The sequence below is a fragment of the Etheostoma spectabile genome, chromosome 10 (genome assembly GCF_008692095.1).
Source record: "Etheostoma spectabile isolate EspeVRDwgs_2016 chromosome 10, UIUC_Espe_1.0, whole genome shotgun sequence".
Classification (NCBI taxonomy): domain Eukaryota; kingdom Metazoa; phylum Chordata; class Actinopteri; order Perciformes; family Percidae; genus Etheostoma; species Etheostoma spectabile.
In genome coordinates, this window is record NC_045742.1 from 13,906,662 (window position 1) to 13,934,495 (window position 27,834).

Sequence of the window (27,834 nt, forward strand, 5' to 3'; positions counted from 1 at the left end):
TATCCTGGATCCATGAAATAACTAGCCTTTAATAATAAACATCTGCCTCTATGGAAATTTAACATAAGGGTGTGTATACATATGCCCCCTGTATTTTAAGGAAGAACATTCATTTATCTACAATTAATTATTCATTCAAAAGAAAATTGGTGTCCTTAAATGTTGAATTTTTCCTAATTTGTTTAATTAAGGCATTAAGATAAATTTACAAAAACTTTTCTCCTTTTTGTCAACTTTAGCATGGGTTCATTAACTTATGAGCACCACTGTAAATTAAAATCCAGCAGATGAATGTAGTATTTCTCCAGAATTTCTCCAGTTACATTCCTTTCAGCCTTTAGTTAACTGTAACCAGTCCCCTCAGGCCTGTCAAGCTTTGGATTTTTTTTTTTAGCCTTTTCAAAACAAAACAAAAGTGCAGAAATCATGGATCATTGTGTTTATCTTTTCTAACATTAGCTGCAATTGTTAGCATGTCTGGCTAGCTAGCCTACAGCTTTACTACCAGGGCTGAGGAGCATTTCATATGACATTATTTTGTGGGGTTACAGGTTAAAAAATAAAAGCCCCATCCATAACCAGGACTTTTATATTTTCCCACTGTCTGAAAGCTAACATTTGTCCAGGTTATCAGAGTTTATGATGATTTTTGCAGCTTTATGCTGCTTTTAATAGGATTAAAGTAAGTTTAACCAGCCAGCATTACCCAAGAAAGTGCTATGTCTACCAAACACATACAGTGGGGGAAATAAGTATTTGACCCCTTGCTGATTTTGCATGTTGCCACTTACAAAGAATGCAACGATCTATAATTTTAATATATGTACATTCAACAGTGAAAGACAGAATCCCAAAGAAAATTCCAGAAAATCACTATATGAATTATTAAAATTGATAACCATCTGATGAGGAAAAACAAGTATGTGACCCCTACCAAACAGCAGTATTCGGCTCCTACAAGCCAGTTAGTCTTTCTTTAAGACACAGCCCCAATCCCAACCAATTATTATCACAATACACCTGTCTCACCTCGTTACCTGTTATAAAAGACACCTGTCAAATACCCTCAAAAAGCCAGCATCCAACATCACCACCATGGGCAAGACCAAAGAGCTTTCTACTGACATCAGGGACAAGATTGTAGATCTGCACAAGGCTGGGAAGGGCTACAAGAGAATCGGCGGAAAGCAACTTGAAGAGAAAAGATCAACTGTCGGTGCAGTTATCAGGAAATGGAAGAAGCACCACACCACCGCAACCTCCTCGGTCTGGGCCTCCAACAAGATCTCGCCTCGGGGGGGTTCCTGATCATGCGAACGGTGAGGAATCATCCCAAAACCACAAGGGGGGAACTGATGAATCAACTGAAGGCAGCTGGGACACAGTTACAAAGAAAAACGGTTGGTAACACACTACGCCGTCATGGATTGAAATCCTGCAGCGCACGCAAGGTCCCCCTGTCAAGAAGAAACATGTTAAGGCGCATGAAGTTCGCCATTCACCACCTGGACGACTCAGAAGAGCCTGGAAGAAGGTGATGTGGTCAAGTGAGACCAAATAGAACTTTTGGCCTAACTCAACTCGTTGTGTTTGGAGGGCAAAGACAACGGAGTACCACCAAAGAACGCCATCCCCACCGTCAAGCATGGTGGTGGCAACATCAGCTTTGGGGGTGTTCAGCCAAGAGGACGGGACAAACTCCTATGTATTGAGGGAGGATGGACGGGGCCATGTATCGTGGAATCGGGACAAAATCTCCTTCCCTCAGTGAGAGAGCTGAAGATGGGTCAGGAGGATGGGTGTTTCAGCACGACAACGACCCTAAGCACACCGCCAAAGCAACAAAAGAGTGCTGGAGAAGAAGCACATCAAGGTTTGGAGTGGCCTAGCCAATCTCCAGACCTGAATCCAATTGAAAATCTTTGGAGGGAGCTTAAAATTCGAGTTGCAGGCGACAACCTCGGAACCGCAGGGAGGAGTGGGCCAACATCCCTGCCGAAATGTGCACAAACCTTGTCACCAACTATAAAAAACGTTTGCATCTGTGCTGGCAATAATGGCTTTCACAAATATTAACATGCTGTTGTCCAGGGGGTCCAATACTTGTTTTTCTCATCAGATGGTTATCAATTTTAATAAATTCATATGATGGATTTTCTGGAATTCCTGTGGGATTCGTCTTTCAAACTGTTAGAATGTACATATGATTAAAATTATAGATCGTTGCATTCTTTGTAAGTGGGCGAACCTGCAAAGTCAGCAAGGGGTCAAATACTTATTTCCCCCACTGTAAGCTGCAGTCAAAGAAGGATATGTACAGGGGGTAATAGAGGGGTATTACTGTTTGATGTTACACTATTCCTCATTATTCATATAATTTAGGACTAACTAGGTCTGCACTGCAATACAAGAAAAATGCTTTCTATTCTGCTACAATTCTCCATGTCTCTCTCTCTCTCTCTCTCTCTCTCTCTCTCTCTCTCTCTCTCTCTCTCTCTCTCTCTCTTTTTCTCACCCCCAACCGGTCGAGGCACATGACTGCCCACCCTGAGCCATGGTTCTGCTCGAGGTTTCTGCCTCTTAAAGGAAGTTTTTCCTTGCCTCTGTCGCCTAGTGCTTGCTCTTGGTGGGAATTGTTGGGATTCTGTAAATAACATCGCAGAGTCCGGTCTAGACCTGCTCTTTTATGAAAAGCGCTGTGAGGTAACTGTTGTTGGGATTTGGCGCTATATAAATAAAATTGAATTGAATTAAATGTTACGTCTTTTACATCAGTTATCAATTACTAAGAATTTTAATTGTTAATCTGCTAACATTGTCATTTTAAACTGCATATGTGTCAACCAGAACAGAAAGTTTGACAAGGGTAGCAACAGTAACTAAGGGAGGTGGGGCTTTGTGTACAGTCAAATTGAATGAAAAACATGAATGAATAAATAAATGTGAACAAAAGAACAATTTATAGATATCTCAATCCTACCTACAGCCCGTTTCTGGCCCAAACTTGCTCAGATGTTTTACTTTTGATTCTTCTGTCTCCGCAGCCCGACAGAACCTATGACCTGAAGATTGGCCAGCCCACAGTGTCGTACTTTCTCAAGCAAGCAGCCGGCATTGCGAAAGGGGCCGGCAAGACAGGTGAGATGTTCTGCTGCACTGATGTATGTGCTCTCACTGCCATCTGCGCCCGCCGAGCTAATCCTGTAACGGACACACGTCTCTCCCTGGGCTCAGTTTTGAGCTTTGCTGTGATTGATGTTATATTCATGACATGCGGGAAACTGCAGCACTAGAAGAAAGCAGCGAAGGAGGCGTGTTAAGAAAAGAGAATTATGGATTTTCAACTTTTATGCTCCAAGCCATCCCCAGCCTTGTTTCAGCAGTTAACTCCTAATACCACCTCTACACTGTCTCCAACACGCACACACACAGACACACGCGCACACACACAGACACACACACACACACACACACACACACACACACACAGTCATACCCCCCACATCCTCTTGGATGCCAAACTATTTAGTAAAGTTATGGAATTTTTCAGTTTTTTTTCTTCTTCATTAACACCCTGCAATCTATGTGTGTGCGTGTGAAGGCCACGAGACAGCAGGGATGGTGTCGGTGAGGGCGGTGTATGAGATTGCCCAGGTGAAAGCCGAGGACGAGTGCTTCAAAAGGAGGAACGCCTCCCTTGAGACCGTCGTCAAAAGCATCATCGGCTCGGCTCGTTCACTGGGCATCAAGATTGTCAGCGAGTAAGTCTCGGTGCACTTTTTATACTATTATTGTATTGACCTGAGATGCCATGAACCCAACCTGGGTGCATGCAAGCAATGCTGTCAGAAGCTGGTCCTATCCTCGACTTGTTGGTCAGGCCAAGTAGATTGTTATCATTTTGCATTAAGTTCTTTAAATGAACAAAGAAACACAGAAACATAAAATGTCATGTCACATTTTACTGCAGAGTTACAAGGCAGCAGCAGGTGGCGTCCTCTGTCGATGCTGCTATGTCTCCTAACGGCCACTAGAGGTCAGATAAGATGATAGTGAAGTGACCACAGTGGCCACAATACCATAAACACCTACAGTAGGTTCACTATATAATCAAATTCAATAAAATGGCCCTGCTATAATAACTGTAGAGACAACGGGCTCAAGAGAAGTTGTGATGTCCCTGTCATATTTTATCTGTTCTGGATCCTGTTCTGAGTACTCTGTAGGAGTCTGTATGGAGCGCTCAAATCTACTCAAGGATCTATGGCACACACCCGAGAATGTAATACAGCTTCACAGTGCATATTTAGGTTAAAGTAAGCAAATAAATTACAACTTGAATGTCAGTGTTTTTAGCATTTTTGTTGTACATTCAATGTAATAAAACTTTGACAACTTAGCCTGGGGGTGGGTATTAAGGGTTTTAAAATGTTGTAATGTGGCAAGGTACTATGAGGGCCCTATTCATGTGTCTGTGCCTAGGGGCCCATTGTGTCATCATTTCTCCATGAAAATAATGAATTGGACAGCTAATGTTTCTATTCATCTTTACAGAGTACCTTAACCATACTAAAACATCAATTGTATTATACAATATCTACTTTACTGTACCAGTGTACCTTGAACCATCTGGGATTATTCAATGTATATTTAGATTTGTTTATGGTGCAGGTTTTAGTTTTAGACTTATACAAGTTGTTATTCAAACGTCATAGTTTAATTGATATGCGTTAATGCATGTCTTGCATAATATCTTGTTAGTATGTTGACTTTTTTGTATGTTCATACTGCAAATACACCGACAGTATATACTGAATACAATCAGTATGCAGTATGGATTTGGGACTAAGATGAATGCTACAAGCTTTACGAAGATTGCACATCTTGCTTTTATATCCGAATACTTTAGATTTTACAGATACTCCCCCACTCCTCCTCCAACCTACTTGCGTACCCTTGAGGGGCTTTGCATCTTAACTCCCACCTGTGTTTTCTTTCTGATATTTATCATTTATTATGGGTACAGCATGAACTGTTACAGTACTTATGCACAATCACAGTCCCTCAACTTGCTGCATCTATTTCTTTTTCACATAATAATATGGTACTTCTCCCAGAATCCCTTTCTCCCCCTTACTTAAAGCTCAACATGTCTTACAGCTGCAATGCATTATGATTTATTGAGAGTACTGTCAGTGGAGAAATTTGGATCTCTGGCTCTGTTACAATGGATTTTTCCCTGGATAGTTGTTAAACACTGCTGCACTGTGCTGAGTTCAGAGAGAAGAGCATGGTTAAACTATGGTTATAGTTAATATTGCAGTTAGCAGAAGGAACAAGTAGAAATGTCCATTATTCAATATCAGTATCTCCACTGGAAATATCTGGATGTGATGTTTGTCATCCACATTTATCCGGTTTTATTAGATTTTACTACAAAATGATGTAGTAATGCAAGGAACACCATCCTAAATAGTTTACCTTTTAACCTTTTTGAAGTTTTCTGTTCCAGTGAGTCAAAGTTTTAGGTAACTAAATGTAATTTACCTTCTCTCTCGCTCTCTTCCTCCCTTCTCCTCTTCAGTCTCTCAGCTGATGAGTACAAGCTCTTCTTGGAGCAGAGGGAAGAGAAGTTGAAAACTGATGCAGCAGCAGCTGCAGCCGCCGCAGCTGAAGCTTTGACAAGCAAAAAGAAATGAAGACCTGCAACATTTTTAACCTTAACCCCGCTTTCCTATTTGTATTGACTCCCTACATAAACCACATTCATACAAAAACACTGTTAATGTTGTGTCCGTCAGTTAATAAACAGTACGTTTGGGATTTAGTTTCTTCTGTGTCCTTATTTACGTCTATTTAGATTCTTTACAACAAAATGTTTGATTTCAGTATTTTAGAATGATTTAAAAGATTTAACGTCAGATACATTTTAACAACAAAAACAGCCACTCAAATATTTAAAAAAATTTAAGACCCTGAGTGTTTTATTTTCACTGAGTTGAGCTAATAAAACTGTAATTACTCGGTTTTGGAAAGATTTGAATGCTTATTCTCTTTGATGTTATTATCTATTATTAACACTTCTTGGAGCGGTTTGTTTCGTCAGGTTGTGCAGATGGTATCTTTTTATTTTTAATCTTATTTTTTGGGGGGCATTTTAGGCCTTTATTTAATAGGAAAGCTTAGACATGAAAGGGGAGAGAGAGGGGGAATGACACGCAGCAAAGGGCTGGTGGGTTGGAATTAAACCTGCTGTGGCGAGGACTGACCTTCTGTACATGGAGTACACACTCTACCAGGTGAGCTACCCATGCGCCCTTGCAGCTGGTTTCGTGAAATTTCACACACCTCATCAACTTAACTTTTTGTTTAGTACAAATAAAGAGTTTGGTTTCATGTACCACCAATGCTGAAAAAATTCATTTATCAACAACTATTATGAATTCATTTATCCCCCAAAATACCAACCGTGAACTGGTTATAGCCTGTCAAATGTGATTTGGTGTTTTTTTTTTTTTTTTAAACATTGTAGGTTTGGACTGTTGGTGCGACAAAACAAGCAATTTGGAGATGTCACTTTGCACTCTGAGATCTTTGGTTGGCCATTTTTCATTATTTGGCGATATTTAAAGTAATCTTGAAGATTTGTATTCTGTTATGTCTGTTAAGTCACTATCCATCGCTGTAGATAGAGCCCATTGATGAAAGCCCTTGCATTTTCTTTTGAGACTTTCAAAATTTACCACTTATAGCTATAGAGAATGAAACACAGCTTTTGGAGATTGTAGAAAAATTGTAAAAGAAATAATTGACTGAAAGTATTCATTTGTTGTAGCCCTAAATGGAACATCACACTATTTTATGTTTCCCTGCATTTGCCATATATCAATATAAGAAAATATTTTGATTAAAGGCTGGATTAAATCTTTTCAAATCTATTTTAAAACAATACACACATGCCTGTATATACATTCAAATTAGTATTGTTCACTGTAATTGTTCCTTCACTCCATACTGGCTGTGAAGATAATCCTTCCTACGATGATTTCGATGTCACCGTCTTCCGTCTGTGCAAACTTCAGTTCAGCTGACTCTGGGAATTATCCAGCATCCAAGTCTGAGGTGGCTGTGGCTCAGGATGTAGACGTTGTTTTTTAATCCCAAATTTATTGGTCCGACCTCCCAACTCATCTTGTGTGAGTGTGTATTTGTATTAATTACAAATTTATTACAGATATGATAGCACCTTTGTGTTACTATTCCTCCTCTACAGCCATGTAAGGAAATGCTGTCTGTGGAAATGGAAAGAGGGAAGGGGTGTCTTCGAGGCCACTATGGACAGGAGGAAAAATATCACAAACCAATAACAGTGTGCATGTGAGTATTGTTTTATGTCAGATTAGAAATGTGAACCTATCCTTTAATATTCTAATGATCTCTGCCATATCCTCCAGCCCTATATGGACTTTACCTTCATGTAAGCATTGAAAAGTGTCATTTATCACACCTATACTAATACTCGGCAAGCATAAAGTATACAAGAAAAATATGTCCTCACCCCTGCCCTCTTCATAACCTTTTCCTAACATGGCCTCTTGCATAACACACACTGCTCCTCTCTGGTGCAGTACTTGTCTTTGCCAGAAGATGACAGCCTTCAGCTGAGCACACTTCCTCCACTGTTCATCTTCACTCCATCAGAGACACTGCAGCAGCAGCTAGTGATGGAACATAATGTTTGCTTGCAAAAAAAAAACAGTACAATGTTTAGAGCTGTGCCTCCGTTAAATGTAATAAACTCTGTATTATCTGTGATGCAGCACAGGTGATGAGATCTGGCAGAGAACGATCCATAAAACACGTCTTCTAATTTTTTTTTACCTATCATGATGTAAAGAAAATGGGTTGTATTAATCTATTTTTTCCCTTTGATTTTAATTGTGTTCACCTCTCCATCCTGTGGCTACATATCAGTTTGTCCCACATCCCTCTTTACTGTACCTCTAATTTTAGCCTCCTCTCCCTCCTCCTTTGTCTCCCCTCTCTCCCCAGCCCTCCCCTCTCCGATCCTTCTGAATGGAGGCTGAGAATAGACGAGAGGCTCTTTCAGCCAGAGCAGGAATGCCTATATATGGAGTCTTACACCACTCTGTGCGCTGATTGAGTCACAGGTACATTGAGTGAATGTGGGCTACTGTGATTTGTAAAGAGGGGTGGCTGGGGGGGGGTCACATGCCTACTATTATGTGTGTGCGCATCATCATAAGTGGGAGGCCCACTCTGTGTGCCCGTGTGCACATGCTCACACGCAAAAAACCTTGATGCCAAGAGTGTGCGTCAGTCTGAGTCAGATAGTGTCTCGTTCTGTCTCGTCATGTGTGTGCGTCAGTGCTGTTGCTGAGCGAAACTCGCTCCAGGGGAAGAAATGGAGGAGAGTGTATGGGAGGGCGGAAAAGAGGCAGGGATGATGATGATGATGATGATGATGAGGCTGAGGGAGGAACAAGAGGCTTGACTATGACGACACAAATGCATCAGCCGCATTAAGTGCACTTTTAATATAAATGCATTTGTATGACAATCAAATACACTTATAAGCAACACAATAGAACACTGGTCCACAATGTCCATTCTGCAGGAAGTAAGATGTTTAGAATATATTTCATCTTATGCAATAAAAATCTCTTTCTTATATATACAGACCAATATTCTTCAACTGTACAAATGTACAAATGTGTACAACCTTTCTGAAAAGAACATATGCCTATATCCACAGACATAATGCATATGTAATAACATCTTTTTCAAATATCACACATACAATACAGTAATTTTACACATGTATATTAACTTAGCCTTTAATAGCTAGAACGTAGGAATCAATCCTTTACTTGACCGTAGACAACTCTACGTGAGCATGTCGACACCATGGGAATAGTACCATTCTCAACCCGTGTCGCTTGGTAACTGAATAGAAATAGCACCCCATCCCTATTTTCATTTTTTAAAACAAAACTTTTGTAATCTAACCCCTCTCAAAAAAGAAGAATCACTCATTCACATAGTCAATTGTGCCTCACTACACCGCACTCCAGTGGAGCAACGATGTAAATGTCCATGTCGAATGGACATGATAAAGAGTTCAGAGTTCAGCAGGTCAGGGCCGTTTCAGGCACACAGGAGCCGCTATAAGCTGCCAGCATTGCAAATATTGATGCTGCAACAATATCCAGCCGACTGCCCTCAGGCCAGCAGGGACCTGGAGAGCCCACATTCAGAGTCTAATGTACAGTACAACGTAGCAGTGGATTTGTGGCATGATCAGTGCTCCGGCAAACTTCCAGACAATTTCTTTTTTGGTGTTATATCTCGCAAAGCAATGGACGTCTTCAACATTCTTGAGATCTTCACATGCCAGGATCTCTTCACAAGGTTCCTTTTTTGTTTGCACATCACATTGATACACAAGATTTTAGATGGAGCGATAAATATGAAATGTTAAAGGTTTAAAGCTGCAAACTCAAACCTCAAAGTATCTCTGGTTAAAAGTTAATTATTATTTTTGAGTTTTGATGTTGCCTTTAAGGCAAGAGTGCTATCGAATTAGAGCGGTACTGGCTCTGAAGACCGGATAGAAGTGCCATTGGCAGGATGCGCTGATAGTGGTCATCCTAAGGATGTAAAAAATTGTAAACATTTGACTTTCATTACATTTGAGGTTTGGGTTTGCGTTGCTGCATGTCAGGCAAAAAAGTGCTATAATTCATCTCTCTATTGAAATAGCAAGAAATGTTCTTTTTTTGTTCACAACAGATTTTTCACTACGAGTGAATACAAATGCGCATCTGGAAGTTGAACAGCGCTTACAAGTTCCGAGAGGTTTCTCTGTCTGATCATATCTGAAGCTTGTGTTACAGAGAAGCTGAAAGACACCACATAGACTCAAAACCAAGTCAGTTATGGGTCCATGTGGTTTAACCATCATGTAAATGTTGCACCAGTTTTGTAGTAGTATACAGATAAATAACTGAACAAAAATATAAAGCCAATCTTTGTTCTTAGGAGACATGTAGGAGTTAAAGTCCTTAAGTTGTATATACATTATGTATATTTATACACTTAATAATTTTTTACTTTTCAGTAAAAGGGGCTCCACAAAATATGACAATATGCCATACTTAATGAAGTAAGTCACAGACTTATTTTAGAACGGAGGAACACTTCCACTCCCATCTGAAAGACAAAAAAGGGAAGAGAGAGAAAGATGATGTTAGTGGTGTATTTTAAGAAATGGGTTTTCATCTCTTTTAAGAAGACTAAGATGAAAGAAAAGAGACAGATTCTTACCTTTTTGGAAGCACTGTGGCGATGGATGACATTGGAGTTGATACAACTCAGGTTGTTGCCCTAAACCAGGGGCGATCGAGGCACCTGCCCCAAACATGGGTTCCAGGACAGCCAGTTCCTCTAGGAGGGACTGATTGCAAGACACAGCGGGCATGGGCGAGACGATGGGCGTGGAGGTGGCAGGGCTGGGGGAGGCAGTGAGGATGAGGGGAGGGGAAGCTTGGATGGAGGAGCAAGAGGACACAGGAGATGACACCACCTCGATCTCCATTGCTTCCTCCGCTAGCCCCTCTCCTTCTGCCATTGCCCCGGCCTCAGCAGCCACAGTCGCCCCGCACCCAACCATGGAGTTACATTGCGCCGATTGGACGCTACAGAAGTGGCCCACTCCCTCAAACTGGGAGGGTTGGTGCCAGCATACTGGGGTTTGAAGAGAGATTGGGCTGGAGGGATTGGGCGAGGGGGAGGGGGAGGAGGGGCCGGGGGACTGAGGAGGAATGAAGTTGTCTTGGAGGAGAGTGTCTAGGATGCTCTCTTCAAACAGAGAGTCATCATCGTCGAGGAACATGGGAATGTCCAGACCTCTCCATGCTTTGATGGGATAAAACTCCCTAAGCATATGGACTGAATCAACATCAGCCGTTTCAACAACGGGAGACAGGAAGGGGGAGGGAGGGGAGGATGAGGGTGACATGGAGGGAGGAGAGAGTTTGGATAGGAGTGGATCCAGATAGAATCCCTCTGCCAGTGAGCTGATGTGCTGAGCTAAGAGGGAGATTTCTGCCCTCTCCTTCTCCCTCTCTCTCTCCAGGGAGAAGAAGGAGAGACAGGGCTGTTTGCCGGGTGATGCCTCAGGGGTGAGGAGGCCCTCTGGGGGACACTGGAGGTGCCCCAGCGGTACGTCTACATACAGTGGACCCCGAACCTCGGGCAGGGTCATCACTGTGCAGTCGCCGTCTCCAGGGCTGTCAGGGGTGGGGGGCAGTTTCTCATAAAGGGCTCCGCTGCCATGTTCGACAGAGAAGAGGAAGTCAGTGGATAGAGTCGGTAGCTTGAGCGGGAGCTTGGTGGACAGAGTGGTGGGGGGGGAGGGGCTGGAGGTGGTAGTTGGTGGAGCTGAGGAAGAAGCTGAAGGGGCCATTGAGGTGGTGGTGGCGGTGGCTGTTGTAGCAGAGGGCGGAGGAGTGGTAGTGCCAGCTGGGTCGAAGCTGAAGAGAGGTTCACCGAATGGAAAGCTAGACCCAGCAACATGGGGAGTGTAGGGTGGTGTGCACACAAACTCTTTGGTCTGCTGAGCTTGTGAGGTGGGGACAGGAGGGAGAGGCAGGGGGAGAGCTGGCAGTGGGGGGTCAAGCTGGAAGGACGGTGGCAGAAGAATGTTCTGGGTCAAAAAGTCTAAGTCTGCTACTGTTTCAACAGTGACTGGAGTGGGAGAAGAGGCAGCTGAGGGGTTTTCAGTGGGATGCTGCTGAAAGAAGCTGTCTTCTTCCAGAGAGGAGATACTGGAGCGAGGGTCACCCTCCACCTGCATAGCCTCAGCAGCAGAGCTCCCTGGTTCATCAGAGGAACCCACGCTGCAGCCAGCAGTGCTGAAGTCAAAGGATTGGGCTGACAAGCCACTGCTGCCTGGGGTGAAGACTTGGTCTGGGCTGGACAGGGTTTCTGGAGACTGGAGGCTCAGACCCTCCTGCTGAGAGGTACCGCCACTTAGAACCAGGGTCAGCTGGGTGTGCTCTGAGCTGAGGTGCTGACGCACTGACCAGGCTTCAGACTCACTGAGAGAGAGAAGAAGAAGAAACAAAGGAGAAACAGAAAGTTAGGATGTTTTTTTCTCTGTATTCATCATTCTTTTGTTTTTGATGACTTGTGTGTGGTTTGAAGAAAAAGGCAGTAATTACCTGATGATGTAGTTGTTGCTAATGATGGGGATTTCTCCCGGCTGCAGCTGAAGCACCATGTAGAGCCAAACCCACGATTGGTCCTGAGCTTGCACACGCACCACCATTTCAGATCTGCCCTCTCCTCCTTCTCTCACTGTTGAACAACAGTCACAGCACAAGTTGGCATCTTGTATGTAATTATATTAATCATCATAGTGGTTTTCACTGTGTGGATATGGCAGTTGGCACGATGTGTGTGTAATTGTGTGGAAGTGGATGGTTGTAACTGGTAGGTATGTGAGTACACTTACATAGGCTGCGATGTTGAGCGGAGGCATGTGACAGATCCTGTGGGTGGAGGAGGCTGTACCAGGAGCAAGAGCGTAAAGCTGTCACATCAAAGCCAAGATAGGCGCTCACACTGTAGGAGAGAGTGGGTGGTGATATGTTAGGAGGGTTTATCATTTTTTAACCATTTAGTGATCTCATGAACAGACTAATATACTGGTAAATATTAAAGCAACAGGTGGAGGTGAGGATCAGTTATTTGTGTGAACTCACCTGTCCTGGGCAGTCTGCAGCCTCATGTCCCGGCTATGCTGGGAGTGGAAGCAGGCCAAAAACAAGTTGGCCTCAGGAAGGGGAGGCGTGGAGGTTGACTCCCTTTCTGCCCCGGGGCTGGAGCGGGTCGGGTGGGGCTCCAGAGGGGAGCAGAAACACACCCACACAGGGTTTGATGTCCAGTAGGACCCAGCTGCAGTAGAGGCAGCGGGGGGAGAGAGGCAGCGAGCTCGGATCAGAACCAGCTTGTTCCCAGCACTCTGCCTCCGCACGGACTTGGAGGTGTTAAAACGACAGCGGAAGAGACGGTCTGTGGAGGAGGAGAAGATGAGAGGGGGTAATTAAAAATCCTATTTGGTTGTTAGTCCGCAGTAGACTTGTGAATTTAATGTTTGTCTTACCCGTCTCAAGAGACGTGGTGGTTGACAGGTTGCTCCTCATGTTAAAGTGGTCTGAGGCGTCGATGATATCATACACACTGTCCCCCTGTGCCACAAGATCCACCTGAAAAATTGAAAATTACAAACAGAAACGTTAGTTATTAAGCCCAAAGTAGAGCTTGAATCGAATTAATAGGTTCTATGTAGACTCACCATGGAGTGTCCGAGGTGGTCGGAGACGCTGTCTGACAGGTACAGGAGCTTCCCTTCCCCAGTCAGCAGCATCAAAAAACCTGGCAGTGCCTGCATCAACTCCGACAGTTCGTGAAAAGACAGAAACCCCGCGCTCTCGTCAGCAGTTTCTGCTTCTAGAGAGAAAAAAATGGGACAGAAAAGGTATTTGTTAATAAACCTGAACCTAATAAGAATGGACACAACATACCTGATCTCCGCAATAAGAAAAACAGTGGCCGCAGTGTGTTTCAGCACCACGGACAACGGCGCTGCTGTATTTCTGGTGCTAAAGCATTTCAGCACCACGGACAGCGATACACTTCAATTAAACGCGTTACCGAGCGTCATTATTGACTATTTACAAATAATGAATGACCCATAGCTCTACGATTTTTTTTTTTCCCCCAAATAAGATATGTATCAAGTCAATTGCCTGCGGTGCCACTAAAACACTTGTTGATTCCACCACTGAGAGATTTTAGTCTGTCAATGCAGCACATGACATTCATCATCAACAGGTCGTTTTATTCAGAGTACATTCATTCTTACCTTGAGTGAAGAAGACTGAGTTCCTGGTGTACATGCAGGCAAGTGACATGATGTGCAGATATGAGAGTCGCGCTTTATCTGCATCGGATATGGGCAACAAGTCCTTTAGGCTCCGGATCTCCGCGTTGATCTGGTCCCGTCGAGCCTTGGATGCTCCTTTGGTTGAGCGGTACATTGTGGCCGGTTGTTGCGGGGAACTATCGAAATTCCTCCAGATGTGCGTTGGAGAGTTGAGAGCGGAGTGTTGTTTAACGCCGTGGCTCGGCTGGACTCGGGTGCCCTGTCTCCGAGGTGTGTTAAAAGACAGGTTGTAAAAGTGGAAAAGCTCTGAGGTGTGTTATTGGACTTTCATCTCAGATAGATTTGTTTTTCAGAGAAAGGTTGTGCAACCTTCTCTTGCCCTGTCTCTGTCTGCTTTAGCTCCGCCACAGCGTCCAGCTCGGATGCTGGCAGGCTGCTGGATGTCCGTCCCCCCCTCTCAGAGTGCAGGTGAATCGGCGGCTGTGGTAGCCGTCTCTCGCACTGAAGCCCGTAACCCGTAAATCTGGTTGAGGGACTCTGCTCGCCAGTCACTTATATAGTCTGGGACTCCGCCGGAGCAGGGGGGCTCCCAACACACCGACACCGACGTAAAACGGAGGGAGGGGGTGGAGAAGAAGGGAGGGGGGGGCGAGGGAGATAGATATGTCTCATATCAGTGTAGCAACGGTGAAACTCTCCCCCTCCCGTTCCCGTGCCCTCTCCTTTCGTTGACACTTCATCGACGTCAGCGCTTCCCTCTACTCGGTGATGACGTCGGTCTGAAATCGGGAGCTCCGGCGACGCAAAAAGCCCGATTTGGACAAAACCGAGTAAGGGGCGGAGCAAGCGTAAAACGTAAACAGAGTCACCGGACTCCGGTGTATTGGAGCAGGAGGAGGGGTGCAGGGGAGGGGGGATGGGAAGACTGGGTTGCGTACTAAGGAAGTCTCTGTGTTTATATGTCTGGCACTTGGTAGGCTACCCGTCGATGCCTGTTCGGCCCGGACCTGTCAGTAAACACGACAGGTGCTTGTTAGGTGCAATTCGATCATTTCACTTTGACCACATTTACTGTCAACATTTTCAACATGTCAGATTGATGATGCGGAGCTGAACACAACATGCTCAGTCGCCTTTCAGGAGACAGGCATGGATGCTGAGGCTGTTTCACATCGCTTCGTCTCTCCTTCGCCTTTCTGAATGGAAATCATTCTTGAGCAGCTAAAAACACTACTGGATGCAAAAAGAATGTGCCTCCATTTTTAAATTGTTAGACACGAATGCTGCGCTTGTCCCGTGCCGTCACTGCAATTTCACATTTGTCTTGTTAGGAGACAATCTTTAGCATTTTGTGAGCATTTTTTCCTCAATATTGTCGATAAGAAATAAACTAAAAAACTACATGTAAGGTTTTTACATTTTTTAAACGCACTGTGATCCACGTCAGAGCTGTATCTCCATTGCCTTGTGTGAAGTTTTTAGGACTTAATGATTAAGGAGTGAGAATAGACTCCAAGGGAATTGGAGGTTGTGGTTTTGATTGTAGAATAAAAACATGGACTCGCAGACACAATCAGACCATGATCAACTGCAAATCACTGAAAGAAACTAAACAAACAGCTGGCAAGTTTGACCAGTAAGGCGCCCAAAAACAGTTTAGACCATCAAACACCAGCTACGATCTTATTATAATTATGTCTTAACGAACGACGTTTATGTGTGACTCGGCACTTTGTTCTCTTCCTCCGTTTAAAACTTACAAGGACGATCTTCATAATAAAAAGTGTTGTCATTTTAATGAATGACATTCATGAATAATGTGACGCGCGCGCAAATAGCAGCCGACATTGAGCAACCTGCAAACCTGTCACCAGTCGCACGTTAGGTAAACCGTGCTGTTTCTAAAAATAGGTTTGGTGACCAACACAAGGACTGCGAGGCTCGCATCCCGCTCCGATCGTCCTATTTATGGATAAGATTTCACTTTAACGCCCTAAAATAGATCTGTAGTATGTGCTTCACATGTGGATCCGAGCACAGACATCTGGATCTGTGCCACTGTCCACACACAGTCATGTTTCATCCGGTCAAATTACGATGCTGTGTGTGTGTGTCTGTGTGTGTGCGTGTGTGTGCGTGCGTGCGTGCGTGCGTGCGTGCGTGCGTTTATTTCTGACGGAATACAGAATTTGGTCTAGGTGAAAACAAAGGAATGTAGAGTCAAGAGGATGAGGTCATTTGTCAAAAGGTATTGCTTACATTGGCCCACTGTTTACGTACTTTGACAGTTTTTAATGTGCAAAAGATGGCTCATTGATGAATCATCCTGCTTCTTGTTTCAGCTTTACTTGATTCAGTAGCTGTGTGTTTTTCTCCTCTGAAGTTTGTTTTTGTCTCATATTTCTTAATGGATGACTAAGCCATCTCTGCCTTCTCTTCTATAGTTGCATTTCCATCAGTGTTTCTTGTTCAGTAATGACCCAAAGGTACCAGATTGTTACCAGACGATCAGAGAAGAATGGTGGCTTTGCACATACATGACCCATAAACCTCATTTTCAATGTGTACAGGTTAAAATAGCTTCACTTGAGCTCATGAAGCTGTACAAATGAGAAAAATGAGTTTGTCATCTCTGCTCCACATCACATGGACGAGCAGCGCCTCCAGAGCCAATAGAAATACATCACACATCAATCTGTTGCTACAGTGGGGACTATAATGTGTCATGACAGTGACATCAGTTTTCCTTTTGGCTATTCTGGATACAGCGTTACACACGTTCATTAGAGCAGTTCACTCAGAGAAGACATACATGTACAGATGTACTTTCTTTTTTAAAGAGCCTGACTGAAATGTATTAATGTTTTTTGTTTCAGGTGCATCTAATAACCTTTCACTTGGTTTGATGTAGTTTTGTGGTTTGCGTGAGTTTAAGGTAAAAAATCATCCAGATTTAATTCCTTCTCCTGGACTTAATGAATACAACAGGTGCCACACGTGAGTCCCCTAATCGGGAAATAGCAGTGAGAGTATAAGTGGGAGATATCTTGAGTTTAGAGTCCAATTGTTCTCTCTGCCTTCAGAACCGTTTTAAATTTCCAGCTAGAAAGTACAGACTAAGAAATAGCTGTTTTTAAATTAATATCAACAATAAAATGTCAATGGACACTCATATCACAAGTCGTCTACTACTACTACTACTACTACTATTACTAGTACTACTACTGCTACTACTACTATTACTACTAAATAATTCTCTCTGGAAAAATTCCACGATTCCCTGGTTCCATATTGTTAGTTGTGAGGTGTTGTTGTGTTACTAATAATGATCATAAACTGAAGGCTTTTTAATGGGCTTGGGAAATGGTGATGGACATTTTACACTCTTTTATGACATTTAATTTAACAAACAAACTAATCGAGAAAAGAATTAGCAGATTATTGGGGCGGCTGTGATTCAGTGGTAGAGCGGTTGCCTGCCAATCGGAAGGTTGGTGGTTCGATCCCTGGCCCTGCAGTCGCACTGAACAGGACACTGAACCCCGAGTTCCCCCCGGTGCTGCGCATCGGAGTGTGAATGTTTGTCTGATGAGCAGGTGGCAGAAGGTGTATGGCAGCCTCGGCCACAGTGTATGAATGTGTGTGAATGATGAATGTTTCCTGTAGATGTAAAAGTGCTTTGAGTAGTCGTTAAGACTAGAAAAGCGCTATATAAATACAGCACATTTACATTATGCAATAATGACAAGAGTTGTTAGTTGTGGTCCTCATCCCCCCACACTCCAACTTCAAAACCATAGTTTAAAGGTGGAATAGGCATTTTTTTGGGAAAAAGCTAAATAAACACGCCAGAAGTTGAAAATATAGCCCTCCTCCTGCTGCTCTCCCTGCTGCTCTCCTCCCCTCTATCTCCTGAGCCCCTCCAACCAGACGAGCACGGTCAGTAACCTATACATGTCCTAGTCATTCATTTCAATCATCCTGATCATGATTGTGTTCCTGATGCCATCATATAGCGGCAATTCTATGAGAATTATTGCCTGTTTTCTTTGCAAACTTGTGGCCCTGTAAAGCCCTTTGAGATGCTGTGATTTAAGTTTTGTCAATATCGGCAAAACAATTCAGAGATAGAGAGAAAATGTTGTAGTTTAGCTTTCCGCTAACCGTAGCTGTGAGCTTTATCCTCAGCTGTGAGCTTTTGGCTACGGTTAGCAGGAGACTAAACTATTGTCAACGTTTTCTCTCGATATCTCTAAGACACTTCTCAAATATTGAAATAATTTATTGCGTTTATAGTCAGATCCATTTTTAGACTATCTCTCTTTGTCTTCCGTTTTAGGGTTGCTTTGCAGTGTATTTAGTTGTCACCAGTTACAACTTTTTCTGCAGGATTTTTTTGCTTTTGAATCAGGTTTTTACCATCTGAAGGCATGTGTACGCTTATCTAGAACAGCCAATAGGAATGCCCTCTCTCTGAAATGGCATGTGATTGGCCAAAGTCCCCAGTCACAGGCTAGATATTCTAAAGCCTGAAAATGGAGCAAGGAGCAGAGGCTTGGTATTCTCTAAGAAAACTTGAATTACAACATGTTAAAGGTTATTGTGGAATAAGAGAGAAAAATTTAAAACAATCGGTGCTGCCTACGTGTTAAACTCCTGCTAGAGTTAGCACCCAACAGGCTTAAACAGGGCACGTTTTAAACTTGTAGCCTCTTAACATGTTCAAAATTTCATTACTAGTGCCAAGCCATGTGCAGAGTTTCCTTGTGTTCATTTTAGTCTTGTGTAGCATATTCATAACTGTATATTAGCAGTGTCTAGTCGCCACAAATGCTTCAGTAGTGACAGTCTCAGCCCTTATTTTTACAACATGATGTCATGTTTTATGGGTTTGTTTGTGCAGGTAATGACGTTGGATTACATTTTATACTTGCTACTGAAAAAAGGGTTGTTTATTATATCCACCCACAGCACTTCCCATTCAGTAAAGCACCAAACTCTTAGGATCCTGACATTATCCTCAGGAACTACCTTATACTGCATTATGGCACTTCCTTCTCCCAGAGTTCTCCTGTTTAAACAACATCCACCTGTCACCATTAGTCTGGCTGTTAAAATGTTTGTGGCCCAAAGTCTTCAGGTTGTGGTCCTCTGCATCTTGGTTTAGCAACATAATGTAGAACAAAACATAAAATTGAGCAGACAACACATTTATGTCTGCAGCGTCATTAACTAGCCTATAAGCAATGTGTGGCCTTGTCTTATTTTGGCTAACATTAGTGTAATGAATGATAGACACAATTTTTTAACTTTAAAAAAGGATTATTTTCCAAATGGCGACTGACTCCAAAATGACCTTTTTCCCTGGGTTTGACCTTGTAGGTTTTCACCATCAACCCAAAATTGATTTGCTAGTAAATTATTTAGATTCCAATTCTCTCTTTATAGTGGACCATGCCAGTGTTTGAACACAACTCGTTTCATTTCCTAAACCACGTATGCCATATTAGTGACCATTTTCTAACCTTTTTTGGTATTTATGAATGTATGAAACGTTCAGACTTTCAATCATATGTGCTGGGTGTTGTTTCACTGTGTTGCTCTCAAATTATGTCTTAGCTTTTACATTTTTATCTTGGAAAAGACATATTTTTCTTACAGGCATTAAAGCTACCAAAGATTGTTCTCTTTATGTACAACATCTCCCCACATGATTACAAAAGCCCAATCAATTAATACTTACCTTGATATGATTAATTTGGATCTTTTCATCATCTTTCAATCATTCTTGTTGGTAACTAAAGTGCTTCACAGTTATTATTAAATATGATACGCTGATGACCTGAGGAGTCTAGATCTGGACCTGTATGGGATCAGCAACACACTGATAACAACCAAATTAGAGTTCCCAGCACGCTGTGGAGTCTCTGTGCAGCTTATTTGAACAAATTGTTAACAGACATGCTACAGCCTCTTGGTCTAAACAAGAATATAGTGCATTACAATACTCAAGACATGAGAATATAAAATAATGGAAGATTTGTTTGAGCTGTTGAGCAGCAAGGTAAGAAAGGACATAGTTTGGCAATATTTTTTAGCCATGCTAGCAGCGTGGATCAACGTCATACCACCACCTTAGTCCAGACTGAAATACAGTATATCAACAACTACTCAATTAGCTGGCACAACATGTTGCACTGACATCCCATGGTTCCCAGGGGAAGCATCGTAATGACTTTGGAGATCCTCTGACTTTTCCTGTAAAACCACCATGACATTGATATTTATGTTTTTTTCTTTAATGATCCCCTGATTTTTCATCTAGAAGCCAGGGAACCTGAAGTGCTGTTTTAAAATTTCAGTTGTCCGATTTAGGGCATAATTTTAATGTTGGCACTAATCTCATAAAGACAATTATGTAAAATGGCCAAATTTGACAGTTCCACAAATATATAAAACTATAAGTTATTTAATAATTTCCATACCGTATAAAACCCAGTGTATACACAGTGATTCATTATAACACAGCAACTCAAATCCTCTTCACTCTAACCTCATAAGTAGGCTAATATGAGCATTTTCAAGCAGATCAACGGGTTTTAGGGTAAAGTAGTTTGAATAAAGCACGACTGTGAACTCATGTGAATCTCATTTTCACCGAATTTTTAACTTGGCACGCATCACTTTCTTCAAGATGTGTTTTTAAAGATTGCTCTTTTTTTAATGGTAATGGCAGACTTTCTCTGGGCAAAAACAGCACACATCTGTATGCAGGAGCTTCCAGAACAAAAACACTCAAAGTTTTATTTTTTTTTTCGTCCAGCAATCTCGTAGGTACTTAAGCTGTCCTGGTGTCCCACACACTCTCCTGTCTCAAGCGCTGCCATTGTTGCAGTTGTCATGATAATCCCTGCCATTATGAGAGAGGGTTGTGTTGGTATCGTAGGTGGGTGGCAGAGAAGAACATGGCTGTGGAGAGGCGGATGGGTGAAGAGCGAGGGGTTGGAGGGATGAGTGCCTCGTCTCCCTGAAAGCAAATGGACTCAAATGAATCCAATTAGTGGGCCGTCTTTGTGCCAGAAACTCCTGTTTGTCTCAGTATTCATGTGGAGGCTCATTTAGTCTTATAACCCTCTTTACCACAATTATTCATCCTAGCACATTAAGCCGAGCACTCACTCATTCATTCGCTCAGTAATTTTTCCTCTCAGTGAGTCATTCATTTTTACACTCAGTCACTCATTCACAGGGACATGTCTGGTACATTTTGAATGGCTGTCTGGGATAGGTTTGGTTGTTTTCAAATGTAATTGATTATAAAAATTTCAGACAGACAGAGAGTAATTAATGCGTTGCATTAGCCCAACGAGCAAACGGTCAGTGATGGAGGAACAAAATGCTAACAGTTCAGTAAGGCTGTATTCAGGCACCACTGTGCTTTGCTAACAGCTCACAATCCCAATGTTAGCATGCTGATGTTTGGCAGATATAATGTTCACCACATTCAAAATCTTTTAATGTGTTAGTATACTAACATTTGCTATCAGCACTTAACACAGAGTACACCTGAAGCTGACTGGAATGCCACTTACTCATTCATTCAGATTCACTTTCTTACTCAATGCTCACATTTATTCTTTCACTCGTTGACAACAAAACTTGGTCACTCATTCACTCAGATTTCTCACACATTCACACATTCTCTCTCCTATCCACACATTCACTTGGCATATTACTTATTCACTAACTCACTCAGACACTGGTTCATTTGCTCACTCACTCATACCTTGATCCAGTCACTAACTCCCTCACTCATTTACTTGATTTCTCACAAAATCACCTACTCTCTCTGTAATCCACCCATTACTTTTTCACTCATTCATTCACCCGCACCTTCACTTGCACACATTACTGTATCTCTCTTAGACACACATTCAAACACATTTCTCTCACGATCACTAACTTTCTCTGTTATCGACATATTCTCTTTTTTACTCGCTTGCATCTTCACTCACTCACATATTACCTTGCTCACCCTCAACGTAACTTAGTTTCCCTTTTATCCATACGTTGTCTTTTTGTCACATTAAGGCTGTGGTAGACAGTTGTTTTGGTAGTACAATGGCATGAGGCTAACAATCGGGATGATTAAAATGGATGACTAGTACTCGTATAGGTCACTGTACAAAACACGTACATATGCCCAAGCACGTCTGGTGGGAGAGGCTTTGGGCAGAGAGGAGAGCTGCAGGAGAAGAGCTATATTTGCAAATTCTGGTGTGTTTTTTTTTTGGTGCCTCTTCTAGAAAACTGACTACACCCGCTTTAATTCACTCTGATATTCTAATATGCTCACTTACTTATTCCCTGTGTTTAACTTGCTTTCTCATTCTCTCACCTTCACTCACTCACATGTTATCTTGCTCAATCTCACTCATTCAGTCTCTCACAGGCCTCCTCACTCACTCATTTACTAAATTATTCACAGGATTACACACTCACTTACCAACACTTCCCACACACACACACAGAGCAGATGTACAAAGTATAGGAGTGTTCTGGCTCATTCTGTACACACACACACACGTACAGTCGCCAACAGGTGTGACTTTCACAGCTTCGGCTGTTGGCATAGATTGAAACTGCGGATGAGGGATGAGCAGCATGTTCCTCCACAACCTTAGTCATCACATCACAAGGAAAAGAGAGGATAGATCATCAGTCTCTGCAGCAGCTCCATCTTCGTATAACTTATAAGAGATTATTACAGATAAAACACTTTTTTGACAATGAGAGATAGATTGTGTTTATCTCAAATGTAAATGGATTTATAAAAAAGGGAATTATTTCTGGACCACTTCAGGGTGAAGTGTGCAGGAGATGGGGGGGGATACTTCCAGGGTAAACAAAAAAGTGTGGATTTTAAGGCAAAGGTGAAAGATACTTGTCTTTTTTCCTCCAAGACGGTATTTTTTCTGTTTATTTTTACACCCAGAGAGTCAAGGTCTGCGCTTTGCTTCTCAAAAAGAAGGAGCTAAACTGTCGCCTAGCAACACCTCCCACTCCTGCATCGTAGCGGGAGGAAAAGAGAGAGAGAGGATCTGGAGTAAATAGGAGAGATAAGAAAGAAAGAGATAGAAATGTATGGACACAAAGAGGTAGAGGGGAACAGAAAGATGGACATTTGTGTTTTTTTATCTGAATCATAGAAGGAGGAGATGGATTATCACAAACAATACATGTACCGCTCGATACTGCATTATGCTTACATATTCACACTTGTGCCTCTATGGGAATACATACATAAACAAACAGTCTGTTTCGTAGTTTTTTTATCTTGAATCTGTTGTTTAACCTGAATTTAAAAGGCTGATCAGGGTTTGGGGGCTGTAAATGTGTTTCTGCTAGACGTCTAATATACTGTGCATTACATCTGTTGCTACCATGTAACAATGTTAACAAATAGATACATTGAAAAAAGGAGATTTCAATTCTACCGTTGAAATCCATCAAACACTTTATGTACAAATGTAGAAGCTAAACCTCAATGGGAATAATTTGATATTATCAAGCAGTCTGCTGCATTGACAGTGAAAGTAAAAGATAGCTTACTGTACTTTTGGATGTACAGGCTGCCTTTTGTTAGCATTTTGCTTTTATTTGATAGTAAAGCAGCAGATACCAACACTAAACATGGCAAGAAAAAGAAGGTGGTATGACGTGCCAAAAGATCCTATTAATACTAATACTTTTAGTTGTTATGATAGCAAGCAGGTCACCAAGACCCCTGTATATACTGCTTTATGTGTATGAAATATCTGTTGTATTTTTGCATTTTTTACATCATTACGTAAGTTCATAAAATGGCAACAAGTATCCGGGGGGGAAATCTGATCAAATAACTATTAATACAACCAAGGATAGTGAAGTGGTACAGGAAATAAACAGAGAGGAAGGGACAACATGCAACAAAGATCCATTTACGGTGACATGCTACACTTGTTAGACCTCTACGGCTCCGTGATCCCCCAGCTTTTTATGTTTTGAGGGAGATCAAAATTATTATGACAGGATCTGTTTGGGACTGAGAACCTTTTAAAAATGTATGCTTAAACAGCAAGTGGCCCTTTCTGGGTGCTTCTCCCACACTCTGGACACATCTGGGTCAGGTGAATTTGTAACTCTAGGTCAGTGGTAGTTGCCATTCTTTTTGAATAGTGACCCCTTACAACAAAGAAATATCTACTTGCAACCATCGAAATAAGATTTCTTAGAGCCCAGAAGAAGTCTTAAAGTTAAGAAAACCATTACAACAATCACTTTTTTCTGGTTTCCTTGTAATCATGTTCAAATTTATCTTTTGACCATTTGTGAGGGTGCCGACCTCCCCAAGGTGAATCCCACCTTTACCCAATGCATGCTGGGACAGCTCCAGCCCCCTCATCACCCAAGAACAGGATATGTGTTGTGGAAAATGTGAAATTCATTAGTTCAAGCTTTAAATTGTGTCTCTAGACTCGGAAAATAACGTTTGAATAGCAGTAACCATGAATTAAGGCTGTGGATGTAATGATTCAGTCCATTTCACAGATGTGTAATCATAATGCCTGCAATAGCTTTGCAGTATTTGAATGTATATGTTATCTGCTGCTCAGTTCACACACCAACTCCTTCTGACAACATGTCCCTCCTGTCGGATTCTGGCAACAGGCAGACGCAACCTGTGAATATAAAACATATAAACACCCACACATACAGTATCTACACCCACACTCCTGCTCCTCACCTCCCACCTATATCCATCCCTCCCTGCCTCCTTTCCTCGATATGGCTTTGTGAGCCACTAGCTTTGTACCTTTTCTCTTCGCCTTTCAATATCCAGTTTATTTTTAGCAGCCGGGGTATAGAACAGGGGGCAGAAGTTTTTCACTAGGGCTCTTTAGTTGTGTTCAGAGTTCTACGTCTCCCCAAGGTCCCTCTGATTATACTTCGACTAGCAGGAGAACATTGGGACAATAACTCCGTAAATATCCAAGATATTTCTGTTGAGGATGGAGTCCGCCACAAGAGGCTTCATGATACTGCATGAGATTGAACATGTGTCTGGGCTCACAAATAAAATCCTTATCAGAATATCTTTAAGAAAAACTATTTTAGCAAGTATTAATTTAACATCTGATATTATTAATTATACATGTTTATATACAATTTGTTAACTGTAACATACAAACACAGACACTGACTCTTTCTTCTCACAGTAAGTTGGTGCTGATGCGGGGTTGCCATGGTGACGTGATGTAGATGTGTTACATCATGAAAGACCTCCTAGCAGCAGATCTTTCATTGAGACTCCCTCTCTACCTTTTCTCTCCCTGCTTCTCTTTGTGTGTGTCTTGCTCCCCTCAATTGACTCTCAGCCTCGATTTCAGACAAAAGGTCAAGAACAGATCAAAGACAAAAGAACACAAGCCTGATATCTGCATTTTACATTTTACATTTTGGTGTTGGCTGAATTTAAACGTGTATCATATGTTCAAGATGAGCAGATAGAGCGAGGTGTTGCATAACAAAAGCAGAGAGTGGGTTGACGAGAGTGAGGAAGGAACAGATGTGCTGAATGAGCTTCACATCAGCCAATAAACCGTATTTGTACCTTTTTCTTAGACTTGGCTCATTTGTCCTCTTTTTCCTTGATGTCCTTACTCAAAACACATCTCTACTGACCCGTGTTTAATAACTATCATTACAGCTTACATTTTTGTTCCTCTTCTATGTATGCATGTAATGTACCAATTCATTCATTCTGGGCTGATTCATGAATGGATGGGGTCAATTACTTGTCAGCTGTGGCTTGTTTATTTCTTCCCATCGAGGCCTGCTTTTCTATCTATAGTGCTCCAAAAATACATTTAAAAAAAAAAAAAAACTTGTATGGTGTCAACAAGCTGGAAAACACAAAAAAAAAAAAGTTAAACCTTTTAAAAGCAGCCTTTTATTGGATATTATCATCACATTGATTTGTTAATACAACGCTAAATTAGAAATGCCTGTAAAAACCAGGTTTGAAAATATTGTAATATTCTGGTCTCTTAATTGCCTGTTGAGAGGCCGGATTATTAGAGGTCTGTTGGGTTTTTACTGAAAAGCAAGGTTTTATCCATTTTAGGAGCGGTTGTGAAAAGGTTATTGGGCATCCATTTACTTGTTTACTCTCTGAAGCACCATTTTGAATTAGTATTTATGCTATTATATATATAGTCCTACAATGCATTTCAAAAGGATATATTGTACTGTTTCCACCACTACATTCATCACTTTGCAGATTAGGATTTTACAGACATCACGTTAAAAAATATAATGCACCGTCACAGATTTAACCACCTGACAGAATATAAAGTTGTTCCAATTAACTCAGACTTAACCAGATGTTTATACATCAGTTAAAATAATGTTGTATAAGAATGTAACTCTGACAGGGGCCTTTCGGCTGCTTAACAAATAGTTTGACCATTTACACACTGGTATAATATGCTGATAATACTATATGTTGGTATAAAGATAACTTTATAATAATAATTGCAAAATCCTCATTTTTTTCAAATACATGTAAAGTATTGAAGTGGTAACTCTTCCTTTTGCCACAAACTGAGCTTGTACATTTGATCAAGGGTGCAAAATATAGAAATGACAATAAAGTATTGTTATTACACCAATTGGGAAAATAGTTCATGTTTTAGAAGTTATGTTGATTATTCCTAAATAAACCCATATTCCCAAACACATATGTTGTTTGCCAAAAAGTCATTTGCAAGTAAATGTACAGTTACCGTACACGGTTATATTAGTTATGTTCAGAGTCAATACAACTCTGTGATAGACCTCTTTTAAGCAAATGTTTCACAAAAGTTATGAAACTCCAATAAAATAAATTCTAATAGACTTTGGAGGTGTAATGTTAAAGAAAATTAGACAAAAAGATACACATATATAAAGCATATACATACAGTATATATTTTATTTAACCACATTTTACAGCTGGGGTCTCTGAGTCCACAAACCTTTTCTGAAACATCAGTCCCAAATCCTGTTTAACCCTCTGGAGTCTAGGCTGATTTTAACTTTCCGTGCATTATTTTTGTCTTTGTTCAGCACCTTTTAAACTGTCCTTAACCCAAATGCATCAGTACAAACTCTATAAGTCTAGCATCTCATTTGTGAATTGAACAAAGAATAAAGCTGCCAGGATCCCTAAAAATGTACGAATGAATGATTAAATGTATGATCATTACTCAAAATATTACTACAGAACACTTGTAGGTTGTGAAAAAATATTGTTTCACTATTTATACACACAAAGACAATAAAATGATGTGAGCAATCAAACCATGAAACTTATTTCTCCACATAATATGAATTTGTGTTATTGATAATGAAACATGCTGCAGACTCCAACGGGTTAATAAGGAATTCTCACGAAATCAGTAAAGTCAAGTAGCATGCTAATTAAAACAATTGAAGTATTTTAACAATGTTGTATTGATGCTTAAGTAAAGGATCAGAACACTTCTTTCACCAATGTCTTCTCTTCAGATGAAATTCTCAGCCCAAATATCTGTTTCACAATCAGTTTGTGTTTTTGTGATTTACAAAAATCCTCTCCATCTTCTGCTTCCTACCGTTCACATACCATTCACTTTTTCATTTGTGTTATTTTTCTCAGGGCTGAATGTCTTTTCAGCATTGGCCCCTTTTGCCGCTATACACCCACACACCCATAACGACACGTTGTCGTTTCTTGGTAACCACATTTACGCAATGAGTAAAGAAATTAAAGGTAGAGTAGGCATGGGTTAGGTAAGGTC

General features: G+C 41.5%; 2 protein-coding genes across 2 annotated transcripts in view; one reads left to right on the plus strand and one right to left on the minus strand.

The window, feature by feature from the left end:
* The window catches only part of mrpl11 (mitochondrial ribosomal protein L11), a 43,484-nt gene extending 37,664 nt beyond the window's left edge, over nt 1–5,820 (plus strand). Inside the window, exons 4-6 of the mRNA XM_032528098.1 lie at nt 3,045–3,138; nt 3,602–3,761; nt 5,585–5,820. Coding sequence (XP_032383989.1) covers nt 3,045–3,138; nt 3,602–3,761; nt 5,585–5,699 — 369 coding nt within the window. The 3' untranslated portion in view covers nt 5,700–5,820. The remainder of the gene's footprint in view (nt 1–3,044; nt 3,139–3,601; nt 3,762–5,584) is intronic.
* A 2,712-nt stretch (nt 5,821–8,532) lies between these two features.
* npas4a (neuronal PAS domain protein 4a) lies at nt 8,533–14,523 on the minus strand. Its single transcript, XM_032528472.1, has 8 exons — nt 13,952–14,523; nt 13,382–13,536; nt 13,190–13,292; nt 12,789–13,098; nt 12,539–12,648; nt 12,246–12,381; nt 10,348–12,122; nt 8,533–10,233 (listed from the first exon to the last, which is right to left on the minus strand). The coding sequence occupies exons 1-8, from the start codon at nt 14,124–14,126 to the stop codon at nt 10,205–10,207; spliced, it is 2,793 nt and encodes a 930-aa protein (XP_032384363.1). The 5' UTR covers nt 14,127–14,523; the 3' UTR covers nt 8,533–10,204.
* Nucleotides 14,524–27,834: the final 13,311 nt, after the last annotated feature.